Raw genomic sequence first — 23,401 nt, forward strand, 5'->3', positions numbered from 1 at the left:
CAATCTGTACTTTTTTCAAATATTGAAAACCTTATTTTTTAATTCTTTGCATTTTTCAATTACAGAAAAGCACTTCAAGTTTTTTTATGTGTGAACATTACATATAAAGCCTTTAAAACACATAACTTTAGTGCCAAAAGAGAAAGTACAAGGTGGGAGTTGTGGCACAAGAGGATTCAACTGTGGATTACCAGGCCAGTGTCCCGTGTCCAGTGCTGGCTCGGGTCCAGGCTGCTCTGCTTCTGACCCAGCTTCCTGCTAACGCTCCTGGGAAGGCAGTGGAAGGTGGCTCAGGTACTTGGGCTCCTGCCACCTATATGGGAGACCCAGGTGGAGTTCCTGGCTCCTGGCTTCAGCCTGGCCCAGCCCCTGCTGTTGGGGCCGTGTGAGGAGTGAACCAGCAGATGGAAGGTCTCTCCCTCTCTCTCTCTCTCTCTCTCTCTCTCTCTCTCTCTGTCACTCTGCCTTTCAAATAAATATTCTTAAGTACTCTCACCCCATCTTTGTTTTTAGAAGATTCCTGGGGATTATCATTTTAAAGTTAGTTTGTGCAGTTTATCTAGGAACGATGACAAGCGTAACCTGATCCTTCTCCTTGTCCTTGATTTCAGCCTAGATCCCTTGGTCTGTTCATATGGTCGGCAGCGATGCCTTTGTCATCTAGAAAATGAAAAAAATCATCTGATCCTCATGCTCACAGCTTTGCTTGCACCTGTCTTTCCTCTGGGACCCCCAGCTGACCCAGCTAGCCCAAGAAAGCCCCAGCCAGAGTCTCTTCCCCTTTATCTCTTCCTGAAACTCCTCCACCCCTTCACTCTTGCAGATTCTTGCTAAAAACGACCCTACCCAGAAAGGCTTCCCCGACCGCTCTGTGATAAGTAGCACATGGGCATCATAGCTCCAGGACCTTGAACTCACAACTCAGTCTTTCTTTGGCTCATGCTCTGCACTTGCACAGGTCTTGCTCCATGAGGGTGGCAGCTCCATCTTTGCACACCTGCCAGGACCCAACCCTCTGGGTTCATTCATGCTCCGTCCTCACTCCTCTTCATGTTACAGAACACTCTGCTGGGCAGCCTTGTGGTCTTCGCCAGCCTCTTGGTGTTGTGCAACACGCAGTGCTATGTCGAACTCTATGACAAGAACCCGGAGGATCCCCCTGATGGTGAGTCCCCATTCTCCAGCGTTGATTATGTCACTGCAGCCTGGGAGATGTGACCTGTGCACTGGTGCTGAACACCTTTGAATCTGCATAAGAAAGAGGGTCAGGGCAAATATAGAGATGGTGTCAAAAGGATTCCAACTTAACCCTAGCTGGGTGAGAGTTGACTTTGTTCTTCTTTTGAAACTTACCAGCGCTCAAGTCCCATCCAATCTAAAACCAGGTAGGCAAATGAGAATCACTGGGGTATGAGCTGCACATTAAAAGCTCCTTGATGGGGTGAGCATTTGGCTTAATAGTTACACTGTGGCTTGGGACCCCGTATCCCATACTAAAGTGCCTGGGTTCAAGTCCCAGCTCTGCTACCAATTCTAGCTTCCTGCTGTTGTGCGTCCTGGGAGGCAGCAGATGACGGCTCAATTCATTGGGTCCTTGCAGCTCATGTGGGAGACCTGGATGGAGTTCTGGGCTCCCAGCTTTGGCCCTGGGCCACACCAAGGTTGCTGTGGGCATTTAGGGAGTGAATCAGCAGATGGGAGCACCATATGTTGCTCAAAAATAAAATAGAATAAAAGCTCCTTATTTGACTATGAAGTGGGGCACAGCCCTGGGTCAGTGGCTCTGCAGGCAGATGTGGGAGTCTGCATGTCTCATGCCACCCCAGGTGATGTTGCAACTGGTCCTTCCGGGACACTGGGACCACATGGATGCAAAGCAGAGGATTGTACCCTTGGTTAAACATTTGAATTCTTGGGGAGTTTCTTTTTTTTTTTTTAAGATTTATTTATTTTATTTGAAAGAGTTACACAGAGAGGAAAGGCAGAGAGAGAGAGAGAGAGAATCTTCCATCTGCTGGTTCACTTCCCCAATGGCTAAACTGGCTGGAGTTGGGCTGATCCAAAGTCAGGAGCCAGGAGCTTCTTCCAGGTCTCCCACGTGGGTGCAGGGGCCCAGGGACTTGGGTCATCTTCCACTGCTTTCCCTGGCCACAGCAGAGAGCTGGATTGGAAGGGGAGCAGCTGGGACTCAGACTGGTGCCCATATGGGATACCGGCGCTTCAGGCCAGGACATTAACCCGCTGCACCACAGCGCCAGCCCCGGGGAGTTTCTTAAACATGTGGTGGCCTGGGCTTCACACCCAGAGACTCTGATTTCCTTGCTCTGGGGTGGGTCCCAGATGTAAATTTTTTTATTTCAAATTTTCCATTATCTATTTTGTTTATTTGATAGGAAATGGAACAGGGAGAGAAAGAGACGGAAACAATGAGCTTCCAAACCCTGACTGGTCCACTCCTGAGATAGCCCAAATGCCCACCTCCAAGTGTTCAATTAAAAAAAAATTATCTTATGTATTTTAAAGGCAGAGTTACAGAAAGAGAGGAAGGGACAGAGAGAAAGTATGAGAGTGGGGAGAGAGAGACGTTCCATCCACTGAGTTTCCCCATGTTGAGTGCCAGGGGCCCAACTAACTGAGCCATCTTCCACTGCTTCCCCAAGCACATTAGGAGGGCACTGGGTAGGAAGTAGAGCAGCTGGGACTCAAAGTGGCACCCATGTGGGATGCCGGCCTCTCACAGGTCCCTGTAGGTGGCTTTGAAGTGCCCCGTATGTGTCACATGTTCACCCAGGGTTAGGGACCGCCGATGAAAAACACAGGGAGGTGCTGTGCTGAGGTATTTCTGCAGAGAGAAGCCAGCAGGAGAGAACTTGGTCCCACAGAGCCCCATGCTTGTCCTAGCTGTCTGATTAAAGAGGAGGGCTTTATATCTCCAAATGTCTGTCCGGAAATAAAACCTGCAGGGATTCAAGCTTTGTGACAAAATGTCACCAACGGCAGGTTCTGCACGGCAGCACCTTTCCCGGACACCATGGTCACATGGCAGGGGGCTGGCCTTCCTGTCCTCATGTGCCCTGCTCCCGCCAATGCTCCCGATGATGTCGCTTGTGTTGTCTTAGAATGCAGGGACCTTGATGGAGTCACACACAAGCTGAACGTGGAGTGGAAGACTGAGAACTGTTGCACATGTAGTTGTGATGAGACTGGAATTCATTGCTGCAACACGTGAGTCACACGGGTAGTGGCGGAGAGAGGAACAGCACTGCTCCTTCTTTGAAAACCCTGTATTTTGGGGGCATCCTTGTTTGTTTTAAATAGGCTTTTTTATAGGCATTTTTAAAGAGCCTCTTGGATTCCCAGCAAAATTGAGCAGAGCTAGAGCGATTTCTCATACACCTCTGCCCCCATACATGCACTGTCTCCCTGTTAGCAGTGTCTTCCACCAGCGGTGCATTGGTTACTGACCTCACATGGACTCATCCTTGTCACCCAATGGCCACAGTTCACATTCACTCTTGATGTGGTGGTGGGGGTTGAGGGATGGAAGTCATTTTTAGTCCTATTTCTTTTATTCTTTATGTAATTAATTGCACACACACACACACACAGAGAGAGACAGAGAGAGAGACAGAAAGAGAGATCGAGATCTCCCACGTGTCAGTTCACTCCCTAAATGCCTTCCTGCCAAGACTGGGTCAGGGAGCCAGGAACTGAATCCAGATCTGCCAGACTCCCATGTGGGTGGCAGGGACCCAAGGACTTGAGCTCTCACTTGCTGTTTCCCGGAGTGTGTATTAGCAAGAAGCTGGAATCTTGAACTGGGACCCCAACCCAGGGACTCCAACATGGAATGCAGGCAATCCCAGGGGTATCTTAACCACTAGGCTGAATGCCCACTCCTCTCTTCCTTCTTTGGCTTGTGGTGGAATACGTAGCACATTAAACGTACCGTTTCAGCCATTTGTAAGTATACACTTCAGTGGCGTTAAATAAATTCATGTGGCTGCCACCCCCCTGCCATGCCCTTCATCCTGAAGAACTGGGATTCTGCACCCAGTCAACACTGCCCTCGCAGGGGCTGGTGCTGTGCTGCAGCGGGTTAACACCCTGACCTGAAGCGCTGGCATCCCATATAGGCACAAGTTCTAATTTGGGCTGCTCCTCTTGCAATCCAGCTCTCTGCTATGGCCTGGGAGAGCAGTAGAAGATGGCCCAAGTCCTAGGGGCCCTGCACCCATGTGGGAGACCTGGAGGAGGATCCTGGCTCCTGGCTTCAGATTGGCGCAACTCCAGTGGTTGTGGCCGGCCATCTGGGGAGTGAACCAGTGGATGGAAGATCTCTCTCTCTCTCTCTCTCTCTCTGTATCTACCTCTCTGTAACTCTGTCTTTCAAATAAATAAAATAAATCTTAAATTAAAAAAAAAAACACTGCCCTTGGGGCTTGGCAAACACCATCTGTCTCTATGAATTTGACTGTTCCAGGCTCCAAATGTAAGTGGAATCATGCACGTGTTTGTTTGTCCTCCTGAGACTGGCTTCTTCACAGAGTGTGGTGTCCTCCGAATTCACCCATGTTGTGGCCGGTATCAGAATTTCCTTCCTATTTGAAGGTGGACTAACACTTCATTCTGCACATTTTGCTTAGCCATTCGTCTGCTGGTGTACACTTGGCTGCTTCAGTTTTATTTCCTTTATGTTGCTTTTGGAACTTGGTCAACGCCTTCTCTTTAAAAAGTATCTGTTTTATTTATTTGAGAGACAGGTAGGGCGAGCTGCTGCCTGCTGGTTCACTTCCCAGATGTCTGCTACGTCTGGGATTAGGCCAACAGATGCTGGGAGTGGGAACCAATCCATGTTGGTGGCAAGCCTCAACCACTTGAGCCACCGCTGCTGTCTCCCAGGGTGTCCATTCTCGGGAAGCTGGAATTGAGAGCAGAGCTGCCTTCAACCCACTACTCAAATGTGCGATGCGGCCACTCAGCCAGCAGCTTAGCCTCTAAGCCCCCAAATGCCCACCCCAGTTTCCTTATTCTTTGTTTAAAAGATTTATTTATTGGGGCTGACTCTGTGGTGTAGGAGGTTAAGTCTCCACCTGCCATGCTGGCATTCCATATGGGCGCCAGTTCAAGTCCCAGCTATTACACTTCTGTTCCAGCTTCCTGCTAATGGCCAGGGAAAGTAGTGGAGGATGACCCACGTGCTTGGACCCCTGCACGCACATGAGAGACCTGAATGAAGCTCCTGGTTCCTAGCTTTGGATTGGCCCAGCTCCAGCCCTTGCGGCCATTTGGGGAGTGAACCAATGGATGGAAGATCTCTCTGTCTCTCCCTGTAACTCTGCCTCTCAAATAAATAAGTATTTTAAAAAATATTTATTAAAATATAAAATATATAATATAATTTATATTATTATATTTATTTATTTGAGAGGCAGAGTTACAGAGGGGAGGGAAGAGAGAGAGAAAGAGAGAGAATCATCCCTTGGTTCACTCCCCAAATGATTACAATACCAAGGGCTGGGCCAGGCCAAAACCAGGTGTCTGGAACTTCATCTGGGTCTCCCAAGCACTCAGGTCATCTTCTGCTGCTTTCCTAGGCCATTAGCAGAGAGCTGGATGGGAAGAGGAGCAGCCGGAACTTGAACCAGATGCCCATATGCAGGTGTCACTTTTCCCTGCTGCAGCACAGCGCTGGCCACAGTATCATTAGCCTTAAATCTCTGTATCCAGAGGGGTTCTTGGAGACAGGAAAGCCTATGCAGTGGTCGATGTTATTGGAGAAGCTGGCCCAGCCATCAGTGCAGCCTTGGCCTTGGCCACTAGGAGGAGCAGGCGGTGCTGGATGTGAGGTGTAAGGAATGAGGGCGCAGCGTGTGTACCTTGTGCTGTCAACCCTATGTTGTGCTGCTGGGAGTTCTACCCACCCACGTCAGCTCAAAGGTCATGCAAATGTGTTCTGCTGGGGTGCTGTGGACACCAAAGTCTAGACTGGGGAGGAGACAACACAAAATACCCACAGGTCTGTCCACACCAGCCACCCTACTCCTAGCCCCCTGCCCCAATCCATCTGCCATCCACATCAGCTCTGGCCTGTGGTGTTTCACAAGCACGTGAGTGGCCTTGACGGGAGCACGTGTGTAAAGCAGCTTTCCCACACTTGCTGGTCACAGAGTCCTCTGGGAGGCCAGGTGAAATGCAGATTCCTGGGCCCTACCCCAGAGCCTCTGATCAGAATCCATAGAGGAGAGACCACGGAACCTGAATTTTTTAAAAAATATTTTTATTTATTTATTTGAGAGGTGGAGCTACAGACAGAGAGAAGGAGAGACAGAAAGAAAGGTTTTCCATCCACTGGTTCACTCCCCAGATGGCCACAATGGCCAGGATTGGGCAGATCTGAAACCAGGAGCCAGGAGCTTCTTCCAGGTCTCCCACATGGGTGCAGGGGTCTAAGCACTTGGACCACCTTCTTTTGCTTTCCCAGGCATATTAGCAGGGAGCTGGATCAGAAGTGGAGCAGCAGGGACTTGAACTGGTGCCCACATGGGATGCTGGCACCACAGGCAGAGGTTTAGGCTACTGTGCTGCAGCACCAGCCCAGGAACCTGCATTTTAACCAGGGCTTCCAAGAATCTGATGACAACTCCAGGGAGTAGGGGAGTGATCTTCTGACCCAAACCAGAACACTTGAATCTCATTGAAGTTCGCGTGGCTGGCAAGTGCCACTCACATTTGTGAAGCAGGTGCCAATGCTAAGTACCTACTGGAACAAAAGGCATATGGAACCGGGCCTCCAGCTGGCTGCCCGCCCAGAGCAGGCTCCCAGGCATCTACTGGCTGGGGCACTGTGTGTTCCATTTGAATCTTGATGTTGTGGCCCCAGAACCTTGAATTCTCCCTTGTGTCGAGTGTCAGTGGGACCCTGGTGTGCCTGGCTGGGTTAAGGGCTGGTGAACTGTGCCTTACTCCCACCGAGGGCACCTCCGTGGTGGCATCCCCATCCCATCAGTGCTGTATCATCACGTCCCATCCATGGGACCCTCTTCTAAGGTTCCCATGGACCCCGAGTAGAAAGCAGCCAGGGCTGCCCCAGGCAGTGAGGTGGGAGGAGCCTCGATGCAGGAGTCTCAGTGAGCTTACTCAGCTCTGGCTTGTTGCATGCATTTGGGAAGTGAACCAGCAGGTGGAATCGCTCCCTTCCCCCATATCTCTGCCTCTCAAAAGATAAAAATCCATTTGCTCAGCAAACACGTCAGACCTTCTCTGTGTCAGTTCTGAGCGCCCTGAGCCTGGAATGGCAACTAGCACGTGGTTGGGGTGAGGGTACCCTCTCCCTCTCTGCTGCTATGTTGCCTGTCCACAGGAAGTATGCTCACTTCTCTCTACTGCTCAGAATCAACCCCTTCCCTGGAATTGCTCCATTGCTTACCAAGTTCATTTTTCTCATGAACTCCTCTCTCTCCCTCTCCTGACCAGAGCAAAATACAGATTTTGATTAACCTTTCTTTGGGAGAATTTCCTGGATCCTTGCACCTTACTTGAGACACAGGTAGATTTCCAAGTGGCAGTAGCAGTGGAGCCTGGGGCTGGAGGCCCAGGCAGAGGCTGCCCCCATCAGGGGGTGGAAGATCTGGCCTCCCCACCTCCCAGCCCCTGCTCTCTGACCGCAGCGAGGGAGTGAGCTGTGGAGGCAAAGGCCCAAGGTCATCCAGCCCCCAGCGCTGAGACACCCCTAATGTTCCAGTTTTCCCTTCTCATTCTCTCTTTAGCTGTTTCAGCTACAGAATTGGGTCTGATTTAAATGAAAATATGCATCCAGTAATATGCCCTTTGCCACTGCAACTTGTACCTGCACGCAGACAACAGAATTACACAATTTCATTTCCTACTAAAAACTTGTAAAAAAAAAAATCTCACCTAGGGGCCAGCATTGAGATGCAGCAGGTTAAACTGCCACTTGGGACAACCACATTTCATACTGGAGTGTTGTTTCCAGTCCTGGCTGCTCTAGTTCCAGTACACTTGGGAGAGAGCAGATAACAGAGCAAGTGCTTGGGGTCCTGACTCCCATGCGAGAGACCCAAATGGAGTTCCAGGCCCCTGGCTTTGGCCTGGCCCAGATCTGGCTGTGGGGGCATCTGGGGCAGTGAATCGGCAGATGGAACATCTCTCTCTCTGTGTTGCTCTGCCTTTCAAGTAGATGAAAACCAACAGACTTTAAAAAAAAAAAAAAAAAAAAAAAAAAAAAAAAAAAAAAAAAAAAAAAACTAAGAATATCTCTTGAACAACAACCACTTTTCTTTTTAATGTTTTTTTTTTATTGTGGTAAAATCTATATGACCAAACATTTGCCAGTTTCACCACTTCAAAGCATACAGTTCAGGGCCGTGAAGTTCATGCACAGCCAGAGGCACCCATCACCGCCATTTCTAGAACTTTCCAGGGACTCCAAACCAAAACTCCCCGTGTATGCAGTCCTACCTCCCCCTCCTCCTCCCCCAGTCCCTGAGAACAACTAATCTACTGTCTCTGTGGATGTGCCTAGTGTAGATCTTTCTTGGAACTGAATTGCACATTTATCTTTTGCACTCTGCATATTTCGCTCAGCAGCACGTTTGCAGGGTTCATCCGTGTTGCAGCCTCTTTCAGTAACCCCTTCCTTTTGAAGCCTGAAAAATATTCTGTGTTATCGGAATAGCCTATTTTACTTCCGTTCCTGTGCTGACGGACCTGTGGGTTGCCTGCACCTCTGGGCTGTAGTGGGTCCTGCTCTACAGTATGGTTGAGTCCCTGCTGTCAGTTCTTTGGGAGCGTGTACCTGGGGTGGAGTGGCTGGGTCTCATAGTGTGTATTTTTTTTAACTCTTTGAGAAACTGCCCATCTGTTTTCCACAGTGGTCACAACATTCACATTCCATCCTGTAAGCAACCATATTTTTTAACTTAAAATATTGTTGGATTCAATTTTATCAGTAAGTATTCTTTTAAAAAAGTTATTTATGTATTTGAAAGGCAGTTACAGAGAGAGAGGGAGAGAGAGAGCAAGAGAGATCTTCCATCTAATGGTTCACTCCCCAAATGGCCACAGCATCCAGGCTGGGCCAGACCAAAGCCAGGAGCCAGGAGCTTCTTTCAGCACTCAGGTCATCTTCCACTGCTTTCCCAAGTGCATTAGAAGAAAGCTGGATTGGAAATGGACTTTGAACTGGTGCCCACATGGGATACTGGCATCACAGGTAGCGGTTTAACCCTCTACGCCACAACACTGGTGCCCAAACAACCATTTTTAACATCAAAAGTTTCAGTAATAATTTCCCAAGTTTTCAGTATAACACATAGTAATTATAGCACTATTGGAAAGTACAGGAATAAAATATATTTATAATCTCACTGCTTGAAGGTAACAACGATTAGTATCTTATCCTGATTTCCTTCTAACTCCTTTTTTTGTTTTGTTTTAAATATTTATTTATCTGAAAGTCAGAGTTATAGAGATGGAGAGAGAGGAGGGAGAGGAGAAAGAGAGAGAGAGAGAGGTCAACCATCCACTGGTTCACTCCCCAGATGTCCACAACAGCCAGAGCTGTGCTGATCCGAAGCCAGGAGCCAGGAGCTTCCTCCAGGTCTCTCACGTGGGTGCAGGGGCCCAAGGACTTGGCATCTTCTACTACTTTCCAAGGCCACAGCAGAGAGCTGGATCAGAAGTAGAGCATCCAGGCCTCCTGGCTTCAGATCAGCATGGTGCGCCAGCTGCAGCATACCGGCTGCAGCGGCCATTGCAGGGCGAACCAACAGAAAAGGAAGACCCTTCTGTCTCTCTCTCTCACTGTCCACTCTGCCTGTCAAGAAAAAAAAAAAAGAAGAAGAAGAAGAAGTAGAGCATCCAGGACTCAATCCGGCACCCATATGGGATGCCGGCCCTGCAGGTGGTGGCTTTACCTGCTATGTCACAGCGCCAGCCCCCCAACTCCTTTCTACACTTTTTTTTTTTTTTACATGACAGATACCAAACTCTAGGTTGCAATTGTGTAGTCTGGGTTTTCCACTCAATAGTCTAGCATTAACACTCTCGCACCTCATCAAAACTCTTGCTAGTCATTCCTTAGTCTTCAAACAGATTCAGTGCTGAACCCCAGCGCTGAAGTCAAGTCTCGAGCGTTTGCTTCCACTCGCGTGCAGCATGAGCCAGCAGGAGATTGGTGTGTGAGTGCCCTGACACCACTGGCCCAGAGGGAGCGCCATCCTCAGGTGTCTTGGGAGGAGTCAGGCAGTTGAGATAGAAGAAAGGCCCTGGCTTTGTTGGTGGCCAGTTGAAAGGAAAGTGAGGGTCATCTTTTGTCACAGAGGGTGGTGGGGAGCGGCTGTGTGTATGCACCTTTTGGGCAGAGACAGTTTAAATTTAGGGTTTACGCATGAGCTTCAAGGGACCAATGGGCCCCCAAATTATTTGCCCCACTGAATGTGGGGGTGAATATTCTGAGGGAGATGGTCCCCAGTCTTCAACTCCGTCCTGGGCCCCATGACCCCAGCCTGGAGTGGCTCTCTTTGCTCCTGTGGGTTGAGATGGCTCCTCTTCTAACTTCCTTCCTGCCAAGCTTGGGACAACCTGACCACTTCCTGAACAGGGACACCAGGGACAGCCAGGCTGGAGCCACCTGCCTGGCCCCAGAGCAGCCCAGGCCTGCCTCTGGGGCTATCAGAACTCCTGGCCATCCTGGGCAGGCCAGACAGGCTGTGTGATGGATGGCAGGGATGGTTTGTATGACTCTGCAGAATGGGCAGGTGCAGGTTCCCCGGGGGCCACGCTGTGGGGCTGACAGCAAAGGGTGCCATCCCGTTGATGATGGCAGTTGCAAGGTGGGGGGAGAGGATCTGCTGCAGTGTGGCCCTGGCTGGGCTGGGGTGGGGGTAGCATGGGGGAGTCTTTTCCTGTCTAACAGGGCTTGGTTTTTCTCGATGACAGTGCTGCCATCCCCGGAGGTTTTGATACCACAAAGTGCAAGACGATCTTCCACAAGGACACTTGCAGCTACTCCGTGGTGGAGCTGGAGAACCCGGACAAGGAATGTCCAGTCAGCTCGTGGATCCTGTGAAGAGCTAGCGGGCCCAGGTCCTCCCGCGGGCCCGGACAGCCCGATGTACAGCCCTGCTTATCAGTAAAACATGTGTGGAGCAATCACTCGGCTGTGTATGCATTGATTGCACATTTTAAAGTATGTGAACTGAAGAGATGAAAAGTGGAATAAAGGTTATGCCCATGTGCCCGTACCCTGCGTCCCCCGTCCCAGCGCTGGGCCACCCCTGTGGTTTCTGCCCGCAGCCTGCTCTCTGCTGGGCAATGAACACAGTCTATGCGTCTTTGCGATGAGATGGATCCTTTCCCTGTTTGGGGGTGTTCGTGTTTATCCTCCCTTCCCCTTCATGGGCGAGGGGCCTCTCTCTCTGCTGTGGCTCCCCACAGGCTGAAGTGGTTGCCTGAGGATAGAACAGGTCAGAGCAAGGCAGCCGGGAGAAGTGTCCAAGTCCTGGTGCAGCATAGGGTTGAAGAGGCCAAGGCTGAGAGGGCGTGGCCTGAGGGAGCCAGGGCCAATGGGTTGTGGCCTGGGGGAGCCTGGGCTGAGGACCTGGCCTGGGGCAGCCAGGGCTGAAGGGGTGTGGCCTAGGAGCAGCTGGGGCTGAGGGGCATGGCCTGGGGAGTGAGGGCTGAAGGGCGTGGCCTGGGGCAGCCAGCTCCCCTCCCAGACCACTGAAAACAGTGACTTAAAAATGCACTGTCAACTTCTGTTCAGCTGGGCCAGGCAGTGAAGGGGCACTGGCTGGGTATACGTGACAGGTCACCAACAAGCCACTGGCCATCGGCCTCACAGCATGTGGGCAGCTGATAAAGAGCATTCTCTCCCCTCTGGCCCGGCCCCATCTGTGCAAACGGGCCGCGTGGACACGCTGAGCAGTGCAGCCGGGCCCCTCGGCGTCTTTGTCCACTCTAGATAGTGACTTCGGTTATGTCCAAGCCTCCCTGCAGACTCCGCGCCTGCGTCACGGACATAGCCGTGGGCTTCTGGAACATCCCCCTACTGAGCCCCTCTCCACAGCTCCCCTTCTGTATCCCTGCTGGTGCCTCCGCCACTTTCTACTCGGGCTGCCTTGCCCCTTGTAGGAGCCGCCCTTGAGTGGGACCCATAAGACCCCCTTTTGGGGGCCGTCATTGTGGTGCGCTGGTTCGAGTCCCAGCTGCCCCACTTCCTATCCAGCTCTCTGCTATGTCCTGGGGAAGCAGTAGAAAATGATCCAAGTCCATGGGCCCCTGCACCCACTAGGGAGACCCAGAAGATCCAGGCTCCTGGTTTCAGCCTGGCCCAGCCTTAGCCATTGAGGCCATTTGGGTAGTGAACCCGCAGGTGGTGGACCTCTCTCTCTCTCTCTCTCTCTCTCTCTCTCTCTCTTTCTCTGTAACTCTGCCTTTCAAATAAATGAATTAATTGTTTTAAAGCTCCTATTACGATCTTCCACTTGGCTGGGAAAAGTGGAAGCAGTTGTCAGTGAGTGTGGAGCCCCCTCAGGCATCTGGCTACAAACACACTCAGAATCCCAACGTGGTAACGCGACCCTGGGAAGCTGGTGTGAGGAGGCACCACAGGGCAGGCAGGGTGTGCAAGATGGCCCTTAGGGAGCAGCTAAGTGTGCCTTGGGAGTGGTTCCAGGGGGTTGGAATCTGGGTTGACATTAGCTATTTACCCTATGCCCTTATAACAATGGGAAGAGGTTTCACTTGAGTCTTTCCAGGGATCGCTCCTCAGCCTGTGTGTATACCGGCCCGAAATGTCAAACCCTGGACCCCAGTCTCCAAAGGCTGACCCTCTAACAGCCAACCTCAGCACCTTTCCCTAAACAAGCCGCCCATGAAGAGACAAGGAAGAGGCCTGCCTCCTCCCAACATCGGGTGACATGGAGGACCTCAAGGGTCTGGTGGACCAAGCACAACGCCTGTCCCTGACCCCTAGTCCAATGGGCCTGCTGCTGGTGGTGCTGATCTGTGCAGCCCCTGACGTTAAACTCAGGCTGCCGGTGACCAGGCTGGGTTCCAGGATGGGCCCAGTGATTTGGCTTTCTGTCCGGGCACACAGTAACTGGACTGGACCCTGGGACCAGCCCTTCAAGGATGCAGTCAGGCAGCTGGTAGAGCGGACTAAGAGGACCCTTCGACTGATCATCGCTCTGTTATACCCATTGTCGCTGCGGTAGCTGGTGCGGCTGTCGCCATCGTTTCCCTCGTCCAAAGTGTTCAAACAGCTGACTGGTGAACAACGTCACTCAGCTAACGGCCACTCCCCTGTTTACCCAAAACCAAGCCACCAGTCAGATCAAAACAGCGATCCTGGCCTTGGAACAGGGGTTGGATTCACATCAGAAACAGATTGAACTGCTTTGGCAGACCATGCACCCCCAGTGTGACGTTGGCTTCACAGATGGTTCTGTCTCCAGCGTGCCTGTCTTAGACTGGGAAACTTGGTCCCATACCTTGTCAGCCTGTATTGGGGCTCTTGGATGGGCAGTTTTCTCAGGCGCTCTTCAGTTTAACCCAACAAATTCTAAAGCTTGACGCTACTCACATTTCTGCCCTGGTAGTCACCACCTTTATATAGGGCCTGGGTGATAACTGGTGGGGACCCGTGAAATTTTGCTTACATCCCAACATGTCGATTATTGCAGAAGGGGGCAATAAAAAAGTCTCAAGAAAGTGCAATTTCTTGTTTTTTTTTTTTTTCATTTGTAATGTTTTTAATGAAGATTTATTTTATTTTATTCGAAAGGCAGAGCTACAGAGAGGGGGAGAGAGAGATATTCCATCCACTGGTTCACTCCCATATGGCCACAGTGGCCTGATCTGGGCCCAAGCCCAGAGCTGCTACCGGGTCTTGTATGCTGGCGCAGGGGCCCAAGCACTTGGACCATCCTCCGGATGGCTTTCCCAGGCACATTAGCAGGGAGCTGGCTCAGAAGTGGAGCAGCTGGCTGTGCTTTAACTGCTTTGCCACAACACCGGCCCCAATTTACAATTCCTTTTACTGAAGATTTGTACAAACTGCCTAGTGTAGGTTGTTGCATGAAAGAAAACCAAATTGACAGTTAGTATTTCGAGTTTACTAAGTCCTACATTGATTCTGACCAACTTGGCCTTTTACCAGTAAGTTGGATGCCAGGAAAAGAAGTACAGATTGGAGATCTTGGTGGGGGGGGTGGTGCTGGTGGGGAAGGAACATACAACAAAGAGTGTGAGAGCTGGAAGGTGGAGCTACAGATGACCTAGTCCAAGCCTTCATTCCACAGTGCCGATACTGGATCGTGGGCTCCTGCACCTGTCCTAACCACTTGGCACTGGTAAATGGCAATGGTTCTTTTCTCTGAGCCTATCATGGTGCTCAGTGGCCCTTGTTAGAGTTATCCAAGACAGAAGGTTCTGATACTTTGTGAGTTATTGAGGAGTGTGAATGTGGACTGAGGATCTTCAGGGAAGTTACTCCATTAGAACGTTCATTTTAAGATGGAGTGTTGGCAACTGAAAATGTATTAATACAGTACAGGAAGACCACGCCGGTCTTGGGTACAGAACCTGGGACTAGACATTGGGAGCCTTAGTTCAAAGCCCCAATGTTCCCCGTGGCAGCTCTGGCCCTTTAGAACGGTCAGTTAAGCTGTGTGGGCCTTTGTGGCTTCATTTACAAAATGAGGGTGCTGTAATCAACCGATACTCAGGTTTTCAACTTCAAATTATGGTGTGTGTGGGTCACAGGTGGTTAGAGATCTTTGGAAATTTTTTGGTTAAACCCTATGATAATAACTTAGCTTGCTTTGTGGTTAATTGCTCAATTTTGGTTCCATGATGTTTGAACTTCGGAATTGTATTCATGCAAACCATAGTATAAGTATGGTATATGTTGTTTATAGAACTCCTCTTTGAGGAGATATTAGGTTCTGTTTGAGGGTGTGTGTTTTTCTCTCCCTCTTTTTTTTTTTTTGACAGAGTTCTCTCTCCCTCCTTTTAACAACCACCCCCTGCCCCACACTTAAACAATGATCATGGATCTAGAGGCAGGGAAGTTTTAGAAAGCACTAAACTTTCTAATTTCTTCTAAAAAAAATAAACATTTAAGACAACCCTCACTTGGAGGTGGTAGGAAGTAGTTTGGATTATTATTTTTTAAAGATTTACTTATTTATTTGAAAGTCAGAGTTATGTAGAGAAGGAGAGGCAAAGAGAGGGAGGTCTTCCATCTGCTGGTTCACTCCCCAGTTGACTGCAATGCCTGGAGCTGTGCTGATCTGGAGCCAGGAGCCAGGAGCTTCTTATAGGTCTCCCACATGGGTGCAGAGGCTCAAGGACTTGGGCCATCTTCTACTGCTTTCCCAGGCCACAGCAGAGCACTGGAACAGAAGTGGAGCATCTGGGACTTGAACAGGTGCCCACAAGGGATGCTGGCACTGCAGGTAGCAGCTTTACCCACTGTGCCACAGTGCTGGCCCTGAATAGGTTGGATTATAAATGTGAAGATAAGTAGAACTTTGAGTAAGTTTTTATTAATTTGAGTTTTTTAGATACAATTTGGTCCAATTTTACAGGTAGCAGAACTGGCAAAAGTATGTATGCTTGGGTTATATTAGAGTGTTTTGACTATTGAGTTTTTTATTGTTAAGTGGGAGATTGAAGAAAAAGCTGATATTTATCAAAGCACCACCTCTTCCCCATAAGTGTGTGAGTCTATATTAATATCCTCACTGAACGGATTCGGAAGTTAGGATCAACAGGAGCAAATGGTGGTCCAACATCAGAGCTCTGAGTAAGTAGTGACTAAAGGACGCTAACTCATGGCTTTCTCGTTGCAGACCCCCTGACCTCCTGCTCCCAGTTTCTGTGCTGTGTTTTATACTCCTGAGGGGGAAATTCCAAGCCACCATCGTTGACCCAAACCCTCAGTGTTCAGAGGCTGGGCAAAGTGCTCCTAGATGGGGAGTGGCTCACGTCACCCTCGCTGCAGCCCTCTGTGGCCGCCGCTGTGTCAAAGTCACTGGAGGCCGTTGTTTTTGACCAGTCACCAGCACTAGGCCACAACAGACAAGGCCAAAAATCAACATGTAGTCATCCCTGCTAAAGTTCCATGTTCTCAGGCTGAAAGGAAGTTGCTTGGCCTGCCAAGAAATGAGAGTTAGGGAGCATCCAAATGGACCAGGTTTCTTTGGTACAGTAGTGAAGTTCCCTCTGCTTGAATCCTTAGACCAGAGAGGTAGCCTGAAATAATCTGGTGTTAACTAACCATTGTTTTCTTGCTGGCGTAGCGCTCTTGCCTTTTCTACAAGGAAAGTAACTTGGAAATGATCGGTCTTTTTGTTCTTTTCTGTTTGCTGTCTTCAGCCTTTCCCAGCCCATAAAACCAACCTCTTCTGCTCAGCCCATCAGAGAGCTTCCACTTTATGTGATGAAGTGGTGCCTGAATCTAATTAAGGTCTTCAGATGGTTCTAATTTGGTCCTTTGGCACTACTCCTGTCTCCATTGTTCAGAAGAAGTTGAGATCCAGAGAGGTTAATTGACTGGCTCAGGGAGTCTCGAGCTTGCAGACGTAGACAGAACTCAGGCTTATCAGACTCCAGAGTGGTCTCCTGACCACCAGGCCTGCCATGCTGGCTGTGAGCCTGCCACAAACAGTCACGTGAACCAGTTCCTTGAGAGAGGGACTCAGCTGCAGCTCATTGTCCTGGGAGTTTTTCTGTGTGATGGGGTTCTTGCCTCCAGCTCTGAAGGCTTCCTCCTCATCACAGGACAGGAGGGCCAGCCTCTACACACAGCTCTGGTCTCGGGAGCTGGGCTGTGGAAGTGGAGCCCTCTTTGCTCCGCAAGGAAGGAGGAGGAAGCCAAGAACCGCGGAGACCCAAGCAGATGGGACTGGCCGTGAAGAAACACTGAATGGATTCCAGAGACCCTTATTCTAACAATGTGACTGTTTTGAAGGATAGCACTCATTCCAGCTTAAAAATGTTTGCTAACTCTGTGGAAACAACAGTTGGGTAACTTTAATCTCATCCTACATTCTGTCGATAGCTGATAAGGGAGAAAGCCAGTGTGTGTGCCGTGCTCTACCCTTCCCAGTGTGGAGTGGAGTTCCTGTGATTGAATGGAGAGGGCTTCTTTGGGGACCTGGAAATGCATAGGCACTGTATGCCTGTTTGGCTCCCATACTACAGCTCTGGGGTTCTTTTTTTAAGATTTATTTATTTCCTTGAAGGTCAGCATTACACACACACACAGGTCTTCCACCTGCTGGTTCACTCCCCAGTTGGACACAGTGGCCGGAGCTGTGCCTTTACAAAGCCAGGAGCCTCTTCTGGGTCTCCCACGCACGTGCAGGGAAGGACCTGGGCCACCTTCCACTGCTTTCCCAGGCCATAGCAGAGAGCTGGATCAGAAGTGGAGCAGCTGGGACTAGAACCGGCTCCCATATGGGTTGCCGGCACTGCCAGCGGCAGCTTTCCCACTACACCACAGCTCCGGCCCCATGCGTTGGGTTTCTTGACATTGTGAAGCAGCACTCAGATTTTGTTGGTTAAATGTTGCATCTGTCAGCCTTTGTGGCATTCCACATAGATGCTGAAGACCCAAGAAAGGGAAATCTGTCGTAGATGAAGACGGTTGGCTCACACGTTTGACCCATGCCTAGACATAGCTTGCATGGCTGATGCGAGTGCAGAGGAAGCAGCTTGCCCAAGGAGGTGACCCTCCTGCTGCACCTCGGAGGCTGCCTCTCACCTGTGTTGTGCAGGTGGTGTTCAGACTCCCTGTAGTGTGTGCCCAGTGCACACCCGTGCGACACCTTCTGCTTAAAACAGGCGCTGACAGTGTGAAAAAGGAAGCTGTCGAGTCACCCAGCTGGTGTGGGTGGCCTGGGGTTGGAAAACATTTCCACAGGGCTTCCAGCAGAGCCGAATAGGGAACCCTGTCCTCGATAGACCTTCTGAGCAAACAAGCTGAGGGCACAGAACTCAGGAGGGGAAGTTACAAAGTGTCCTGAGTCTTCATTGTCTTGGTGTCTGTGGGAGCTCCCCAGTTCCTGGTTTTGAATGTTTCGCTGAGGCAATGGTTGGTTTTAGTTCCTTGATCAAATATATGTTGGCTGTAGATGTTTGGATTGATTTCTGGTGTTTCTATTCTGTTCCATGGGTCTACCCATCTGTTTCTATACCAGTACCATGCTGTTTCGATTATAACTGCCCTGTAGTATGTCCTGAAATCTAGTATTGTGATGCCTCCGGCTTTGTTTTTGTTGTACAAGATTGCTTTAGTTATTTTAGGTCTCCTGTGTCTCCATATGAATTTCCAGCATCATTTTTTCCATATTTGAGAAGAATGTCTTTGGTATTTTGATTGGTATCACATTGAATCTATAAATTGCTTTTGGGAGAATGGACATTTTGATGATATTGATTCCATTTTTTGGTATCCTCTTCTATTTCTTTCTTTAACATTTTGTAATTCTCATCAGAGAGATCTTTAACGTCCTTGGTTAAGTTTATGCCAAGGTATTGGATTGTTTTTGTGGCTATTATGAATGGGATTGATCTTAGAAGTTCTTTCTCTGGCCAGCACCGTGGCTCACTAGGCTAATCCTCCACCTGCAGCATTGGCACCCTGGGTTCTAGTCCTGGTTGGGGCACCGGATTCTGTCCCGGCTGCCACTCTTCCAGGCCAGCTCTCTGCTGTAGCCCGGGAGTGCAGTGGAGGATGGCCCAGGTCCTTGGGCACCTGCACCCACATGGGAGACCAGGAGAAAGCACCTGGATCCTGGCTTTCGATCAGTGCAGTGCACTGGCCACAACACGCCAGCTATAGCAGCCACTTGGGGGTGAACCAAGTCACTGTCTAATTCTGCCTGTCAAAAAAAAATTAAAAAAAAAAAAAAAAAAGAAGTTCTTTCTCAGCCATGGCATTACCTGTGCATACAAAGGCTGTTGATTTTTGTGCATTGATTTTATATCCTGCTACTTTGCCAAACTCTTCTATGAGTTCCAATGGTCTGTTATTAGAGTTCTTTGGATACTCTAAATAAAGAATCATATTATCTGCAAAGAGGGATAGTTTGACTTCGTCCTTCCCAATTTGTATCCCTTTAATTTCTTTTTCTTACCTAATAGCTCTGGCTAGAACTTCCAGAACTACACTGAATAGCAGTGGTGAGAGTGGGCATCCCTGTTTGGTCCCAGATCTCAGTGGAAATGCTTCCAACTTTTCCCCATTCAATAGGATGCTGGCCTTGGGTTTTTCATAAATTGTTTTGGTTGTATTGAGGAATGTTCCTTCTATACCCAATTGGCTTAGAGTTTTCATCATGAAAGGGTGTTGTATTTTATCATGTTTTCTCTGCATCTATTGAGATAATCATATGGTTTTTCTTCTGCAGTTTGTTAATGTGATGTATCACATTGATTGATTTGTGAACACTGAACCATCCCTGCATACCAGGGATAAATCCCACTTGGTCTGGGTGGATGATCTTTCAGATGTGTTGTTGCATTCTATTGGCCAGAATTTTATTGAGGATCTTTGTGTCTATGTTTATCAGGGATATTGGTCTGTAATTTTCTTTCAGTGCTGCATCTTTCTCCAGCTTAGGGATTAAGGTGATGCTGGCTTCATAGAAAGATTTTGGAGGATTCCCTCTTCTTTGATTGTTCTGAATAGTTTGAGAAGAATTGGAGTTAGTTCTTCTTTAAATGTCTGGTAGATTTCAGCAGTGAATCCATCTGGTCCTGGGCTTTTCTTTGATGGGAGTGTCTTTATTACTGTTTCAATTTCTGTCTCAGTTATGGGTCTGTTCAGGTTTTCTATGTCTTCATGGTTCAATTTAGGTAGGTTGCATGTGTCCAGGAATCTATTCATTTCTTATAGATTTCCCTGTTTGCTGGCATACAACTCTTTGTAGTAATTCCTGATGATTCTTTTTATTTCTGTGGTGTCTGTTGTTAGGTTTCCTTTTTCATCTCTGATTTTATTGATTTGGGTCTTTTCTTTTTTTAGTTAGTTGGGCCAATGGGATGTCAATTTTATTTATTTTTTCAAAAAACCAGCTCTTCTGATTTTTTTGTACTGTTATTTTGGATTCAATCCTGTTGATTTCTTCTCTGATTTTAATTATTTCTCTTCTACTAGAATTGGGTCTGGTTTGCTTCAGTTTTTCTAGATCCTAGAGCTGCATTGAAAGCTCATTTATTTGGTGCCTTTCCAATTTCTTGATGTAGGCACCCATTGCTATAAACTTTCCTCTTAACACTGCTTTTGCTGTATCCCATAAGTTTTGATATGTCGTGTTGTTATCCTCATTTACTTCCATAAAGTTTTGGATTTCTCTTTTGACTTCTTCTATGACCCAGTGTTCATTCAGGAGTATGTTGCTCAGTCTCCATGTGTTTGCATATGCTCTAGGGATTCCTGAGTTGCTAATTTCTAACTTCATTCCACTGTGGTCTGAGAAGCTGCATGGTATGATTCTAATTCTTTTGAATTTGCTGAGACTTGCTTTATGGCCTAGTATGTGGTCAATCCTAGAGTAGGTCCCATGCACTGTTGAGAAGAATGTAAATTCTTTAAACGTAGGATTGAAAGTTCTGTAGCTATCTGTTAGATCCATTTGGGCTATAGTGTTGATTAAATCTGCTGTTTCCTTTTTAATCGTATGTCCGGTTGATCTATTTCTGAGAGTGGAGTATTGAAGTCCCCCACTACTATTGTATTGGAGTCTAAGTCTCCCTTTAAGTCCCTTAACATATCTTTTAAATAAACCAGTGCGCTGTAATTAGGTGCATACACATTTATAATAGTAACATCTTCCTGTTGAATTGATCCCTTAATCATTATATAGTGCCTCTCTTTGTCTCTCTTAATAGTTTTTTTGTTAAAGTTTATTTTGTCTGATATTAAGATGGCTACACTAGCTCTTTTTTGGCATCTGGCCATGAAGATACTGAGGTTGATGCACAGGCATGCCCACACCATGAGCTCCACAGGTATCAAGGGCATGGGATGAGATAGCAGGGTCAGAAGGGTGGCTGGACTCTCAGCAAGAACCTCCGACACCCAGGCCTCCTGAAAGTGGGTGTCGGGAGAGTGGGTATGGACTGTGCCCACCAATTCTTGGGAGCAGGGGCCCCTATGTTCTATCCAAGGAGACATGGCCGCCTGGATACCACATGGATGCCCTGAGCCTGGCCCGCCATTAAGGGACTCAGGACAGCAGCATCCAATCAGACCTGGGATCCTCTGTCCCCATCTATCTTCCCCACCTTGGACACCTGCTCCTCATATCAACAGCCCATCATATATGCTGGAGGTGTCCTGGAGGCCCTGGGATGCCCAGGGCCATCACAGCCTCATGCCTGTGTGGGGGGACTCTGTCCCCCCTGGTGCCCATGCTGCTTGCCCTGGGCCAGGACATCTGGGACCCTCTCCTGAGCTCTCTGCTGGCACAGAAATGCCCAGGGATCCTCATCACGACCTGGCCATTCTGTGCAGTGGTCTGCTCTGGTAGCGCCACAGTCTCAGCTGCTGGCACATTCTGTACCTAGGGCCGCCATTTAGCTGCCCATGCCCAGGACCAGCTGCTGAGGCCGAACCATCTGTGGGGATCCAGTTTCACCTCCTGCTTTGGGACCAAGACCTCCTCCTCCATCAGGTCTTCCCTGAGCCTTCTGGTCAAGTGATGGTGACCAGCAAACTCTGGAGTGTTTTGGGAGGACAATCTTATGTCTGTATGTGTGTTTTTCTGTACACATGTGTTTCATGTATATACCTACCTATTTATTTATTTATTTATTTATTATTCCTAGGACAAAAGTTTTTAATACCAGCATTCTTGGAATACATTTTTAAGGATACCATATGTAACTGTTTAATGTACATTACAAAATCCTTAATTTTAGAAGTTTCCAACTGTCTAAATAGCTAAAGAACCCCACCTTCCAGTATAAACATGAACCATTTTCTTCTATTATACCAAAATTAACCTGTATTTTAACACTGAGAAATGATATTAAAAATACCAACAATATAAAGTCCACATAGGAAATGTCAACAGTGACCCCAGATACTAACTTTATGTGTTCTATTTTGTTTGTGGGACACACAATTTGTCCTATGTAAATTATGGTCCTTGTGCAAGTGGGTACATAAGTGTTTGAATAAGTAGATGACAAAGATTTCTTCATGTGTAAGTCAGAAATAATCCCACACAGAATGTTTGTAAGGAAGAAGAGAATGAATGGGTAGTAAAATGTTTTCTAAGACTGAGTTAAATTCTTTTTAAAAATCTGTGGTAACAGTGTATATTATGTATATAGTATCAAATTTTAAATAAACTCTAGTAGTAGGCCTTGATGTAGTACTTCATTTATAGCTATGTCTTCCTTTTTTATTTTTTACTTTCTTTAAAAAGGCTTTAATTATTGATTTGAAGTTCAGAGTCACATACAGAGAGGCAGAGAAGCCGCCTACAGTGCCAGCTGCTCCACTTCTGATGCAGCAATCTGCTGTGTCCTGGGAAAGCAGTGGAGATGGCCCATTGCTTGGGCCCCTGCACCTGTGTGGGAGTCCTGGAGGAAGATCCTGGCTCCTGGCTTCAGATCAGCTTATCTCCTGCTGTTGGGTCCATCTGGGGAGTGAACCAGCAGATGGAAGACACCTCTCCCCCTCTCTATTTCTCACACACACCTCTGCCTTGCCTCTCTGTAATTCTGCCATTCAAATAAATAAATCTTAAAAAAAAGTGGAACAGGCAGGAAGCCAGTTGGCACCTATGGGGAAATGACATTGTCCCAGGCAGTGTTGTAACCTGCTATGTCACAACGCAGGTCCCTGTAAATACTTCTATTCCCACTGTTTATTTTTAGCTGAGCAGAAACAGGATATGCAAATTCCATAACTAGTAACTTTAATAATTTTTATTATACTTTGTAATTCTGTTGCTATAATTATCATAAACTATAACTTACTTAGTAATTATGGAACCATTCAAGTTATCCATTTTGTGCTTTGTGAATTTTGGTATATTCTATGCTTCAAGGAATTCATGCAGTTCATTATCTTATGAAATGTTTGGTCACAGAGTAGTTTATAGTGTTCCTTTACAGTTCTCTTACCCATCAAGTCAGTCCTGGTGTCACTGCTCCATTAGTAATTTGCACCTTTTTTCCTGGTTGGTCCTGGTAAGAAGTTCACAAATTTGGTTGATGTTATCAAAGAACCAAATTTTAGTTGTGTTGATTTTCTCTGAGTTGTACTTTGTTCAGTTCCATTGACTTGTACTTCTAACTTTCATGATTTATTTCACCTTGCTTTCTGTGTTGAAATTGCTTTTCTTCCTCT

General features: G+C 48.0%; 1 protein-coding gene across 2 annotated transcripts in view; it reads left to right on the forward strand.

Annotated features, from left to right (window-relative positions):
- Positions 1-11,175, forward strand: part of LOC127490054 (beta-microseminoprotein-like) — a 35,980-nt gene extending 24,805 nt beyond the window's left edge. For both annotated transcript variants that reach the window (XM_070067856.1, XM_070067857.1), the window contains 3 exons: positions 1,060-1,165; positions 3,120-3,225; positions 10,963-11,175. In XM_070067856.1, coding sequence (XP_069923957.1) covers positions 1,060-1,165; positions 3,120-3,225; positions 10,963-11,092 — 342 coding nt within the window. In that variant the 3' untranslated portion in view covers positions 11,093-11,175. The remainder of the gene's footprint in view (positions 1-1,059; positions 1,166-3,119; positions 3,226-10,962) is intronic.
- The last annotated feature ends 12,226 nt before the right edge of the window (positions 11,176-23,401 follow it).

This window comes from Oryctolagus cuniculus, unplaced genomic scaffold (assembly GCF_964237555.1).
Source record: "Oryctolagus cuniculus unplaced genomic scaffold, mOryCun1.1 SCAFFOLD_92, whole genome shotgun sequence".
In the NCBI taxonomy this organism is placed as follows: Eukaryota; Metazoa; Chordata; class Mammalia; order Lagomorpha; family Leporidae; genus Oryctolagus; species Oryctolagus cuniculus.